Below are 12932 nucleotides of genomic sequence, written 5' to 3' on the forward strand. Positions count from 1 at the left end.
AGACTTGGCTTGTTCAAAAGAGCGAATCCCTGCAAAAGATGGATCCCTTGAATTCGTAGATGGGAGCAATGGTTCTGGTTGTATTCCAGAGATTTGTTCCAGGCGTTTAGGAGCTTGACCTGGCATGCATGGATATACCCCCTCTTCGATGTTCAACGCTTTTCATGGTAGGAGTTGAGAACCAGTTGATACGTTTAGTCGTACTAGCGATGGTTGAAACGATCGAGCGAATGGCGGATGAGCATAGTAGCGCAATAGCGCGGCATGCAGCGATGATAATGAAGTCTTTGATCAATCTTCTTCTTGAGGTGGTGAATCAGTGCTCGACTCTTGGTATTGATGATGTTGATCAAATCGTTTGCGTTGGTGCACTTTGAACCACAATCATCATACATGCCGTATGCATTGTTCAGATGCACAGGCTTCACCTTCGTTGTCGCCCATGGTCCAGCAGGATCAGGGCTCGAACCGTAGAAGCACTTGAAGACACGCGAAAGATGAGCAAGAAAAGTGATCGTAGTGTGCTACCGTTCACACTTCAGCAGACTCTGTGTTATATTGATATATTGATACAGCAGTAGAAAAAAAGAACTATGAGGCGTACATCCGCCTCAACCAGAACGCCATTGCTGCCTCAAACCAGGCCGATCAAGCCCAAGTAACCCCCCTTCCCCTTCAACCCGATCAAACTTTTCCCCACATCCCATACCACCCAGCCGCGCCCCGTCGAACCGTCACCTAACGATCCCGTATCCAGTCCTTCAAGCTAGCAATACTCGACCGCCTCCTCCTCCTCGACCCACCCCCCTCCATCCCAATATCCATACTCCTTCTCCCACTATCTATACTCCTCCTCCCCTTACTCTCCGTATCCAGCACAACAACAAGCACAGTACAATTATCCGCGCCCTTCATCTGCCCCTCTCTCGACGTCAACTCCTCCGCAATCTCCTTGGCCTCTTTCCCAGATTGCCACGCATCCACCGCCAGCCGTGTGCATTCCTCCGCCTCCTTCGCCGAACCAACGCCGTCAGACGCGAGGAGGATGAGCGACTGGCCGTGTAGGGTGCGAGTGGTGAAATGCGCTTTGTTGGAGACGAGGTCGTGAACTGCGGTTTTGCCTGGTGCGAGACCGGTTTCTACGCCGATGAGGTCGGAGAGGTCGTGGCCTGCTAGACGGTTCACGCGCGGTTTCTTGTAGTCCAGATCGCCGAGGGCGCGCGACATGCTCACGCCGCCGATGCGGGCGATGCCGGAGCGGTAGTTGATTTCGCCGCCGGCATTTTCTACGCGCCGTTTCTCGAGTGGGCTGTCGGGGGCGTGTTCTTCGCTGAGGGCTTCGACGTTCCAGCCGCTGGAGCTGACGCCGGAGTCGACGCGTGTGGGGGACTGGGGTGATAGCGATTGTGGGGATTGGGGCTCGTGGTCTGCGAAGAAGACGTGGCTGTCTCCTAGGTTTGCTTGTATGAGCAAGCTCTGCTTTGTGTCGATGAGAACGAGAGAGACGGTTGAGCCTCCGTCTAGGTTGGCGTGGTCTAGATCGCGGTCGACAGCCAGCAGAGCTCCTTGTATCGCGTGTTTATACTCGGCTACATTGGACGGCTTTTGGATGGCGATGTGCTGTTCCAGGTGTGTGTGCAGATGCTCTGCAACATGGTTTACTGTTTCTGTACCCCCACTGCGACCCAGTCGTTAGCTTACAAGCCACAACATTTGGGATTTTGTGTGACGCTGCTTACTGTCCATCATACACGGCAAAGACAGCGAGTTCTTTCCGTGACTTGATTGAACCCGGTGTCAGCGTAACATAACGGTCTTCCTGGTCTTCTCTCGCACCCAGAATCTGTGGGGAACAACGTTAGTAGGTGTACAGAGGGATCTCGGTCTCAGCTCGGAAGAACCGGCATCTAGAAGAGCGGGAAGAAGCATGCAAGGAACACACAACGCACCCTGCTGACACCAACGTCAATAATGTTAACGCTCATACTTGGTTTTTGCGTAATGAATGGAGTTTTTCGCGTGGGATGTAGTAGCAGCAGCAGCGACAGAACGGGGGCTCCCTATGTTTGTTTTTCACACGCATTATACATCGTCATAGGCCAAGCCTTGCCCAGCAACAGCTGCTTGCGTTGATAAGCGGGCGGCACACGCGACCCTCACAAACAAAGACGTCATCTACCCTTCCTACCTGCATACGCTGGAACCAATCAGGAACCCGCCCGCGCCACAGTTTATTGGCTTATGTACTCAGCCTCAATAGCCTAGACCGTGGAGATGCGCAAGTGTGTAGCTGCTTCTGGGTCTAGAGCACGGAGAACGTGGAGAAATCAAGGGTCATTATGTGGGGCACGTGACGTCGTGATCTGGGTTGCGCGAACGGCGGGCCCCAGAATTATATATGAGCAAACGGACCTCGCGCTGAGGATGCTTGTTGCCGGTGTATGCACATGCACGCCCTTACTTGGTGTTGAACGAGGCTACACTTGAAAGACGGGGGCTGTGTGCGCGATATTTCTCAATCGGCGGGGCAGTTTACCCCTCGTGATGCGTGGTTTTTAACATTTGGTATGTCGATCTATCATTGCTTGGCTGTTGAGCGAGCTTCCTCGTGAAGCTTGATGTACTACGGAGTATACTCGAGAGAGACTGAAATGGTGGAAAGAAAATGCCTCATCAGCTTGCACTGCCTCGTGAGCCAAGCGCTCCTAGATACGAGGTGCTTGTTCGGCCCTTTCCAATATCCACGAGATCCGCATGCCTTCGTCCGAGCCCACAGTATTGTGTTTCTTGTTGAACATGAGTCCGAAAGTCCGAGCAGTACCAAAGGACTCCCGGCGACATCCAGAGGAAGGGCGGTCCTCCTCCTCAAGCCTTCCGGGTAACACCGCTGTTCATCCATTCCTCTCGCAGCTTCTTCCAAATTCCATTTCCCCTAAATCCCCAAGCCCGTTTCTCCTTTTCCAGATTCGCAAGTTTGTCCTTCAGTATCTGATCGTCTTGCTCTCCACCATTCCGTCCAAGCTCAGCCATCAGCTCCTCGCAGGCGATCTCTTCGCTCATGCACGCGCTGATGGCGCTCAGGCACTCTTCCAGGTCCATATCATACCCGTACAACAACTCTCGAACTGTCTCCATAGCCCGTCGATCGGTCTTCAAATGATCCAGTAGCCCACGAGGTACTGAGGGCGACTTCACACCTTCGATCTTGACACGGCAGCACGGACATGTGCGATGTGGGTATTTCGCTTCATCGATCTTTGGAGTTCTCATCCACTGCTCTAGACATGACTTTCCGATGATATGACCGCATTGCTTGATACGCACTGGATAGTCACCCAATAGTTGTAGGATAGAGGAATCTTGGAATGAGGTGTATGAGAGTTGGCAGATCGGGCAGCAGCCGGCGTTGTCATCGACGACAGAAGCGTTGTTTGCTGTGGCAGTGAGTAGTGACAGTGGAATTGCGCACGCGAAATGGTCGACGTTGGTGAATTCAGTCCTGGCGAGTATAACCTCGCGCGTCTCATCTATCCCGGCGTCCATGTCGGAGGCACGCTTCAGACGCTCGTCAAGTTTTGAGGCGACCTCATTAATATCTCGCCAGCGTTGCGGGTAGTCAAAGTGAAGGACGGTCACGAAAGCTGCCTGCAATCGCTCTTGCGGCGACGCGAGATTGTAGTTTGCGAGTGCCATGTACAGTCGTTCCAGATCTGTCCAGTCCTTCTCTCGTTCTTCCATCTGCTTCTCCACAGCGAATCTAAACATTCTGATCTCGTGTTCCCGGGTCATTGTTCTGTCATGGCAGTCGAGCATACCCAGTAGCCACCGCCGCGCGGCATCGGCTTGTTGTTCAGTCTCTTCATCGCTTATGCCGGTGAGACGAGAGATATTTGCTGGACTTGGAAAGTGCTGTTGCTCTAGCTTCCGCAGTTCCGCGGGTGTCATGGCAAGTACGTCTTTGGGGTTCTTGTGCCTGTACCCGAACTTGCGCAGGTCTCGTAAGCTACGTAAGTGTGTACGCACACGTCGATATACTGCCATCGTTAGCAGAGGATCTCAAAATGAAGAGGTACGGCGTAAATAAATTTCAGGGTCGATGCAGGGCATGTAGGTGAGTTACGTACCTGCGGCGCTCGCCGGCGCCTGGTTTATTGGCGGTACCAAATCTTGAGCTTCGGCGGACATGATTGCGCAAGCTTGCAGAGAGTGCTATGGAATTTCCACGGTTGTGATAACTCGAGAGCGTGATGAAGTGGGGGGTTCGGAAGTGGAAGGTACCAGCCTCACGTGTTTGCTCTACCACGAGGACGGAGCGACCTGAGTGGGGCAGCCCTTTCACACCCCGCACGTGACTGGTGCCTGTCGCGGGGTGAAAGAATAACCCGACTACAGGTGCAGATAATTAAGTAAGGAAAGGACCATGAACCATGCTGACTATGTAGCCATCATGGTATGCTGAGGTGATCGGTGGCAGCTGATCACCTGGACGGTTTTGCCGAACGTGCCTCTTATCCTTCACCTCGCAAAGTCCAGGTGCATCTTATGTTGTACGAGAAGTTACTTCTACAGTCAATATATTAAAATCACAGCCGATTACCTAGTTATGCGCCACAGGTCCCGCGAGTGAAGCTATCTCTTCCCCAAACTACCCGAAGCAATGAGTGCGCCTATCTTTCGAAGCCACTGTAAGTCCAACTTCTTCATCTCTGAGCTCTCATACCGCCTCTGCATCGCCAGCTCACCCCCAAACCAATCCGCCGACTTCTGTATCCAAGAGAGCCAGTACATCTGGTCCTCAAAGTCGTCAAGCTGTTGCTCGTAGTTACGAAAACGTTCCTCATCCTTGGGCCGATACTCCGGTTTGGGAAACAACTCTGTGCGACAGTAGGGGCAAAGATGGCTAGCTCCTTGCGCAGCGTGGATCCAGCGTTCCAGACACTCCTTGTGATAGGCATGTTGGCAAGGAACAGTTAGTACTCCGGCGGAGGGGCAGATGTCAGACCAGCAAACTACGCAATCTATACCTTCCGGGTTGTCTATCTCTGAGGATATATCGGTGACGGAAATCATCGGGCCTACCAATTCCATTTGTAGCGCTTCCGAAGAAGCTTCTTCGATTCTGTAGTGTTGCTGGTTATAGGCCATCTCAACCCGTTGCAGTTCTTCGGTGAGATCGAATTCCACTGGTATACCGAATTTCTCCCGTATTTGACGCATGCTGGCTTCGTATTCATCTAGCGACTTTCCGTAAAGACGACACTCGTTGAATATAAGTCGCTGGATGAAGGCGTAGTCGTTGCATCGACCGAGGCGGCCATCAAGAGCGTCGTCGTATGGGTAATCAGTCCAGACAATTCCCTTGACATTGTGGAAGGCTTCAAGAAGTGCAGTGAATGCTTCCACTGTAGCTCTAATATCCTCAGACCAATATGACTGAGGAGTGATTGCAGCTGCGTCCAGAAGAGTCAGGGTGTGAGCCTTCCCCATTGAACGCTTGACGTGGTCATTCCAGTTGGCGTACACTGGGCTGTCTTTTCCATAAAGCTGATCAAAAAGCTCCTCTATGCTGTCACGTAGGAATATCGCGTTCCAATCATCGTCATCTGTCCAGGTAGCGTCTTCCACGTCATCGATTTCCCGGTTGGTCCATGTATCAAATACTCCGGTTTGAGATGGTATGGGCTGAGATGGAAAGCCCAGACGTTGCAATGGGACACGAAACACGGCGGTCAGAAATTCTTGCTCCTCCATTGGGCCTCGTGGAAAAGCATATAGTCTTGTTGTGAGAACGAGATTGAAAATGCTGGAAAACGGGTTTTCGCTCATCTTGTTTCGGTATCTTTGTGTCGCTCGAATGAAGCGGCCTGGAATTTGTTTGCTGTGGGGTAGAACTCGTGAAGATTTTTGTCGCCATTTCATTGCCTGCTCTGACAATCTGTCAGATTACAACGTGCGCCGTAGTGTCGGAGGCCCATTGTGAGAGAGCTCTGCTAGCATGCGCAACGTAAGAAGACATTGCCAAACAGGCAATACAGAGTGAATGACAGTGTAGGAGATGTCCATATGGTTTTCCGGCTGATATCCTCAATGATCCTCCTGGAGTGGTCGAAACTTTGAAGAGGATCGCGCAGCAGCCAGATTGACGAAGCGGTGGAAACTTTCGCTCATACAATAGTCAAAACCTCCACACTCTCCACCTCTTCATCCCAACTATACAGTCTGCCTTTGCCAATCCTTCTAAACACACCGTTTCCGGTCTGGGTGTCGGCCAAAACCAGAACCTCGACGTACGGTTCATTTCCAGATTTCATAGTATATCCCTTGACGATAGTGAGTTCCTCCGGAATGTATGTGACTCTCTCAGGCACCGGAAGTTTCGTGAAAGTTTCATAGAACTTGTCAAATATGGCCGCAGTCAGCGGAAATCGGCATGTCAATCTGCGATTCAACTCTTCTTCTGAAGGCGAAAGACTAAGAGGCGGGCCAGGGAGTACACCGTGCTTTAGGTCGTCATAGAACCAGTACCCAACCGGAGTTCCGTCAAGAATATTTTGGCTGGAAAGTTGTAATGCGCCCAAACTCATATTAGGCTCCGAGGTCGTAAAGGATCCTGCCATTTGGAAGTCTCTACGTTCGACATTCCAGTAAGCTTTCATGCAGCGAGCTCTGATCACGAATCTCGCATTGGTAACGGATCCAAAAGGGTTCGTGCCGTCGACTTGCGTACTTGCTTCTACTATCTGGATAGGCAGAGGAGTTGCTTTGCCAGGTGCTAGTCTGGAGGAGAACGATTGGATGCGCCCATCAATGCTCGCCCAGCTCCAAGAAGGCGCTCGATATTCGGCCGCGCGCGCAGGAGGATCACGCAGATCTAATGGATCTTCATACCAAGGAGACCAAAATAGCGAGCGCTCCATCTCTCTGCGCCAGTGGCCGGCGAGATATTCATCATGTGTAACGGCTTGTATTCGCGATGCTATACCAGCCATGGCTGGTAGCTTGTCTGATGAGAACGTAAGCCGGCGAATGCTGTACTCTTCAACTGCGGAGTACCATAGGTTATATATAGTGGTCTGCATAATGTGTAGGAGGAATGTGTAGAAGGGAGGGTCGTCGCTTGGTTGAATTAAGGTCGGTGGAGTAGGAGTGCGATGCCAAGGCGCGCGCAGATCGAGGACGTGGTGGGTCTTTCCGCCCTTCGTGATATGAACCAAGATAGGCAGTGGATTTGATGTATCGAGAGAAGGGCCTTCATCCATAGCATTCACTTGCTTAACATTGCAGACGAAGCTGTCTGCTGAACATATTGTTGTCCATTCATACCGCTCACTTTTTGGCTCCTCAAAGAGCCAGGGCCTCAAGTGAGCCCTGGCAAGTGCTCTCAGTCCTGTCCGTACATTCAGAGTGTCGAGGGAAGTGCTCATGAGCTGCCCATTTTGATCTTGTATCGTTTCGCAGCAGCACCATATAGCCTCGCGTCCAAGGAAACAGATTGTTCTTTGGGACAGATGCCTCTCCTGCATCACCCATGCTCGTGTGTCCAAGACGTTGGATTTCGTCTTGTCCACTGCCAGACGTATTTCTCCATTGACGAAGGTCGAGGCAGTGAGGAAAGCTCGGCCTTTGCGGTTCCCGAATGAAGGTGGTAGTACGACAACATCTTTTGTGAAGTTCTCAGAGGGACTGAACGGAACAAAGAGCCCGGTTGAGGAGTCATTGGATACTGAAGCTGCCAGTGTCAGGGTGCTATCATGATAGATCGAGCCCATGAGCGCCGACTGCTCGTCCCAGTCTTTTTTCGAATCCTGCACAATGCACAGCCTGTCGATGAATATGTACTTGATTCCAAGCTGACGACAGGTGATTATGGCGTCTTTGAACGTCTTCGGAAGCATTGTCCAATCTATGGCATGCATATGTGCTTCCAGGTTCTTGGTCGTGGTCATCCCTTCTCTTGAATGGCCCCAACAATAACTCAGAGCCACATAGCGAGCGTATAGTCCCTCTCCTGCTACGAGATATGGACTTTCACCCTCTTCGGCCACATATATTACTCGCTTTGGCAATTCTGGGACATCGTTGTCACACATTGCGTGATTGGCCTCACAGTTGACCAACCAGCGCTTGATGACATCGAAATAGGCCTGGGAAGGCAACTCGTTCAGTTGGACACGACCGGAAACAAAGGTGTGCTCTTTGCCGGGCAGGATGGGCTCGGAGCCCAACTCATCACCTAGAGAGGGTTATTAGATAACGGAAGGTAGATCGACATGTTTCAGTACCTTCCTCGACCGAAAGGACCATACACGCTACCATCCATTTGGACTTGATCCAGATACCTACGTATGAAGAGCCTTTCATCTCCGGGTGCCACCCACGCAATGCGCCTGGGACAATTTGCAATTTTACAGAAGTCGCTTGGAGAGCTTTAAGGGATCTGAACCAGTAATCAGAGGCGCCTTCGAAATGAAGTTCTTGTTGTGGTGAAAGATAATTGTCGTCATTGATGCATCCGTGCAGCATCCTGCAGAGACGGCAGCCTGCGGCCGACGCTTCCAGTGCAGCCAGATCATCGGCATGGTGATAGAAGTTCGGGGGATAGAGATTCGAGAAAGTAAGACCGCTGCAAAGATGGCAAAGTGACATTGTGACAGCATGGAGCTGTAATCCGATGACGAAGCAGATGTTGAGCCTGAGGGGCGGCCATTCTGCTACCTGATGTTCGCTAACGCGGGGCGTAGCCTGTCTCAGCTAAGGCGGTTCGCCACAGTATGATCATATGTGAACGAATCGCGATTGCAACTCGATGGCATAGGAAAAGGGCTCTGTGGATCAAGAGCAAATAGGGTAGGAAAGATTGAAGGAACTTGGGCATCAGCCAGTGTTGGAGACTGTATGGGCCTAGTGCGTTGAGGAGTCTTGGCGGGCGGGAAGAGCCGCAGTTACTCTGGCATCACCGAGACGCGACCAGGACATAGCACGCATACCCCTCGATCGCCCTTTCCTTGCGCACCATGACCCGATAGCTGATTCTTCTTCTTCTCTTCTTTACATCACTCACACTCTCTCACCATGGCGTCGGCGGTGTTTTTTCTCGACCTGAAGGGCAAGGTATGGCGGTCAGGCCTCTGGGAGGGCTACCTATTGACCATCGCATAGACCCTTCTGGCGCGCAACTACCGCGGTGACATCCCCATGTCAGCCGTCGAGAAATTTCCCATCCTACTGAGCGAGGCCGAAGACGAGAGCTCGGCAGTCCCACCATGCTTCTCCAGCGAAGGCATCAACTACCTCTACATCCGCCACAACAACCTCTACCTCCTCGCCCTGACCAAGCGCAACACCAATGCCGCCGAGATTCTCTTGTTCCTCCACAAGATCGTCGAGGTCTTTACAGAATACTTCAAAGAGCTCGAAGAAGAGAGCATAAGAGACAACTTTGTCGTCATCTACGAACTGCTAGATGAGATGATGGACTTTGGCTACCCACAAACTACTGAGACCAAGATATTGCAGGAGTATGCATTTCATACAGCCGTAGTATGGCTCTATGCTAACAACAACTCTGTAGATACATCACACAAGAGTCGCACAAGCTCGAAATCGCACGCCCACCCATCGCAGTCACAAACGCCGTCAGCTGGCGAAGCGAAGGTATCCGATACCGCAAGAACGAAGTCTTCCTCGACGTCATCGAATCGCTTAACCTTCTTGTTTCCGCGACCGGCAGCGTGCTACGATCGGAGATTCTGGGTGCTGTCAAGATGAAGTGCTACCTGTCGGGTATGCCCGAGTTGCGACTAGGTCTGAACGACAAAGCCATGTTCGAGACCACCGGAAGGGCTACACGAGGAAAGGCTGTTGAGATGGAGGATGTCAAGTTCCACCAGTGCGTGCGATTATCGAGATTCGAGAACGACAGGACCATCAGCTTCATTCCACCAGATGGCGAGTTCGAGCTGATGAGCTACCGCCTGAACACACAAGTCAAGCCCCTCATCTGGGTAGAGTGCATAGTCGAGAGCCATTCAGGCAGCAGGATCGAGTACATGCTTAAGGTAGGTAAGTCTCTTGATTACTAGTAGAATGGGCTGACACTTCACAGGCACGAGCACAGTTTAAGCGACGAAGCACCGCCAACAACGTCCAAATCTCAATTCCGGTCCCCGAGGACGCAGACACCCCTCGCTTCCGAACAAACATTGGCACCGTACACTACGCGCCTGAGACATCCTCCATAGTGTGGAAGATCAAGCAGTTTGGTGGTGGCAAGGAGTTCCTCATGCGCGCCGAGCTTGGTCTGCCATCGGTGCGCGGTGATGACGAGAAGGGTGGCGGTATGATGGGAGGCTTCGGTGGTAGCATGGGTGGTGTTGGCGGCGGAAAGGCCAAGAGGCCCATCAACGTCAAGTTCGAGATTCCGTACTTTACCACATCAGGTATCCAAGTGCGGTATCTGAAGATCATCGAACCAAAGGTAAGGAAGAATTATCATGATATAATAGGCAGTGGCTAACATGCGCGCAGTTGCAATACCCGTCGCTACCTTGGGTACGATACATTACACAGTCAGGCGACATCGCTGTGCGGTTACCCGATGTGAATTAGACGGTGCTAAGAGAGCACTGGCGATGAATATACCAATACGACTATGAACCATGCTTTCCATGTACACTGCATCGTTGAATGCGTCTCAAGGAGGAGATACGATGGCATCTGACTACGAGTGAAGACTCGCAGGGTCTGGGGAAGCACCAATGGACTTAGCACAGTCGTCAACGTGTCGTGCCTGACATGCGCGCACACGACATGGTAGTACTAAAACCCATATGCGACATTGGACGACATGCCTCTATGCAGTGTGGCCTTGCTTGCGACCTCTTGAACTGCTATAAATCCCCAACTTTGACCTTTATCGGTTTTGAGGCTTGTCTCGTTGTGAAATGAAAGCGACGTGATCGTTACGAGACAGTGGTTCACGGGTAACATGCACGACAGTCTTGCAGCTCTAAAGGTTGGTCAGCGTCACGAGACAGTGTATTACTCAATTGTAATGTCAACAGGACGCGTACACCGTTGCACACAACTCATACTCGAGCGTAATCGAATAGCGACGGTGGTGTCAGAGTGAGCATCTCGTCGGTGCTTGCGCCTCCGTCTCCGCCGATGATCGACAGTGGGGTCTCTGCATCATACGTTTGGATGTAGTTCCCTCGACTCAACCTCGACTTGCGACACTCCATTGCCAAACTGAATACGCAACGAACACAATGGCTGCAGCTCCCTGATCGCTTTGAGAAATTCTACTCTCAGTTTCTACCTTTGGTAACGCGAAGGACGCACGCAATTCCAACAACCGACATATGCACGCGCGGTTATACCACAGCACGTTTCTCCGCGTTTTCTCCCCACCTCCATTCTCCGAAAAAGCACGCTGCAGCACATCTCACGCCGCCCTTTCTGTTTATAGTCACAAGATCATCTCTCGATATCTCACTTGTCCAATCATCTACTCTCTTTAGCAGTGTCTAGCCAATGTAGTTCTCCACCAAGCTTTGATCGCCTGTTTGCCAACTCCACTACGCTCCGCTACGGCATGCCACAAGGCTGAAAGCCTGACCCTGCATCATCACCATGCCAATGACGCTTTTCCGGGAAATGTGGAAGAGCTGCCGAGACAGTACGTGTATAGGCTTGCGGACGCGTAAGCTTGTAAGCGTTGCTTGCTTGTCATCTCTGATCCTACGCTTCTTTGCCATCCAGCGTAAGGTGGACTAACGCTCAGCTGAGCCTCGCGGGCCCCCTCCGGACGCGTTTCTATGACGGAGTAGCAGGTAAGCTATGATGGCGTCCAATGAAGGAGTGGGCCGCGTATGTCGTGTCTGAGGGTATTTGTATGCTGCGGTGTTCGCGTGTGGGAAACGTTTTTTTCTGGAGTTGAGAGTACACAGGCACGACACGAAACTGACAGGGCTGGGTATCGTTGCACGGAGTCGGTTACTGCATACTGTTTGTTACTACGTCTACACGACATAACAACAAACGTTCCTCCAGACACAGACGCGAACACCACGACGCCAATACTACCTACCACCATGAAGTTCACCTTCACAACCATCACAGCGCTCATCGCGCCCATCCTCGGCCAAAGCATTACGCCTGCTTTTACATCAACTGATCCATGGTATGGTTCCGGTCCACCATGGGCATCCTCCGACCCAGGAAAATGGTCTTCAATCTATGAATCCCTCCTCTCAGCCGGGAAGATCCCATCGACTCTGACCGCTGCACCCTGGCCAACTGGTAGTTACGGACCAGGCCAAGGACCCTGGGGACCAGGTGGACCGCATGGCCCTGGAGGACCGGGAAGACACTGGGGAGGTAAGATACCATCCATCCCATCCCTCCCCAAATCCCTCACCACAACGCAACCCAAGTCACAGACTAACCCACCTCCCAGGCCCAGACGGTCCCGGCCCCTGGGGCTCCTCCAACTTCGGTCCCTACAGCGACTGGTCCACACGCTCAGACTGGCGGTCAGGCCCCTGGACCGCATGGTGGGACGGCAGCGCGTGTCCGCCATCCGACTGGCCTGGCTGGACAGCAGGGCCCTGGAGCAGTTCTGCGCCCTGGACCAGCTGGAGTGGGTGCGAGGCTAGTACGACGGCGACGAGTGTTGTTACTACGACGGTCAGTGGGAGTCTGGTTACGACGACGGCGTATGGGTTGCAGGTTAATGCTGCGAGTGGGAGTGGGGGTGTTAGTGATACTGGGGACGCGGGGAGTGGAGCAAAGGGGAGGGGGACGGTGGGGATGGGGAGTTTTGGCGCGCTTGTGGGGTTGGGGATGGGTGTTGTTGTGGGGTTGTGAGAGGATGGGGGAGGTGGATTTGAGACGTTTGTGTCCTGATGTCTTGGCTGGATACCCAGTCT

At 52.3% G+C, this 12932-nt stretch overlaps 5 protein-coding genes across 5 annotated transcripts; 2 read left to right on the top strand and 3 right to left on the bottom strand.

The window, feature by feature from the left end:
* Nucleotides 1–738: 738 nt before the first annotated feature.
* On the bottom strand, nt 739–1985 carry J4E79_007271 (uncharacterized protein; the record flags this gene model as incomplete). Its single annotated transcript, XM_049356138.1, has 3 exons — nt 739–1678; nt 1740–1843; nt 1950–1985. 3 exons carry the CDS (start codon nt 1983–1985, stop codon nt 739–741), a joined length of 1080 nt encoding a protein of 359 aa, XP_049209592.1.
* Nucleotides 1986–2865: 880 nt separating this feature from the next.
* J4E79_007272 (uncharacterized protein) lies at nt 2866–4185 on the bottom strand (the record flags this gene model as incomplete). The annotated part of the gene is made up of 2 exons (XM_049356139.1): nt 2866–3995; nt 4125–4185. 2 exons carry the CDS (start codon nt 4183–4185, stop codon nt 2866–2868), a joined length of 1191 nt encoding a protein of 396 aa, XP_049209593.1.
* Nucleotides 4186–4629: 444 nt separating this feature from the next.
* J4E79_007273 (uncharacterized protein) lies at nt 4630–5751 on the bottom strand (the record flags this gene model as incomplete). Its single annotated transcript, XM_049356140.1, has 1 exon — nt 4630–5751. The coding sequence occupies one exon, from the start codon at nt 5749–5751 to the stop codon at nt 4630–4632; it is 1122 nt and encodes a 373-aa protein (XP_049209594.1).
* Nucleotides 5752–9072: 3321 nt separating this feature from the next.
* Nucleotides 9073–10608, top strand: APM1 (AP-1 complex subunit mu-1-like; the record flags this gene model as incomplete). Its single annotated transcript, XM_049356141.1, has 5 exons — nt 9073–9111; nt 9160–9518; nt 9572–10058; nt 10106–10477; nt 10528–10608. The coding sequence occupies 5 exons, from the start codon at nt 9073–9075 to the stop codon at nt 10606–10608; spliced, it is 1338 nt and encodes a 445-aa protein (XP_049209595.1).
* Nucleotides 10609–12095: 1487 nt separating this feature from the next.
* On the top strand, nt 12096–12870 carry J4E79_007275 (uncharacterized protein; the record flags this gene model as incomplete). Its single annotated transcript, XM_049356142.1, has 2 exons — nt 12096–12381; nt 12461–12870. 2 exons carry the CDS (start codon nt 12096–12098, stop codon nt 12868–12870), a joined length of 696 nt encoding a protein of 231 aa, XP_049209596.1.
* Between the last annotated feature and the right edge of the window lie 62 nt (nt 12871–12932).

Source organism: Alternaria viburni (genome assembly GCF_023758015.1).
Source record: "Alternaria viburni strain BMP 2772 chromosome Unknown scaffold_15, whole genome shotgun sequence".
In the NCBI taxonomy this organism is placed as follows: domain Eukaryota; kingdom Fungi; phylum Ascomycota; class Dothideomycetes; order Pleosporales; family Pleosporaceae; genus Alternaria; species Alternaria viburni.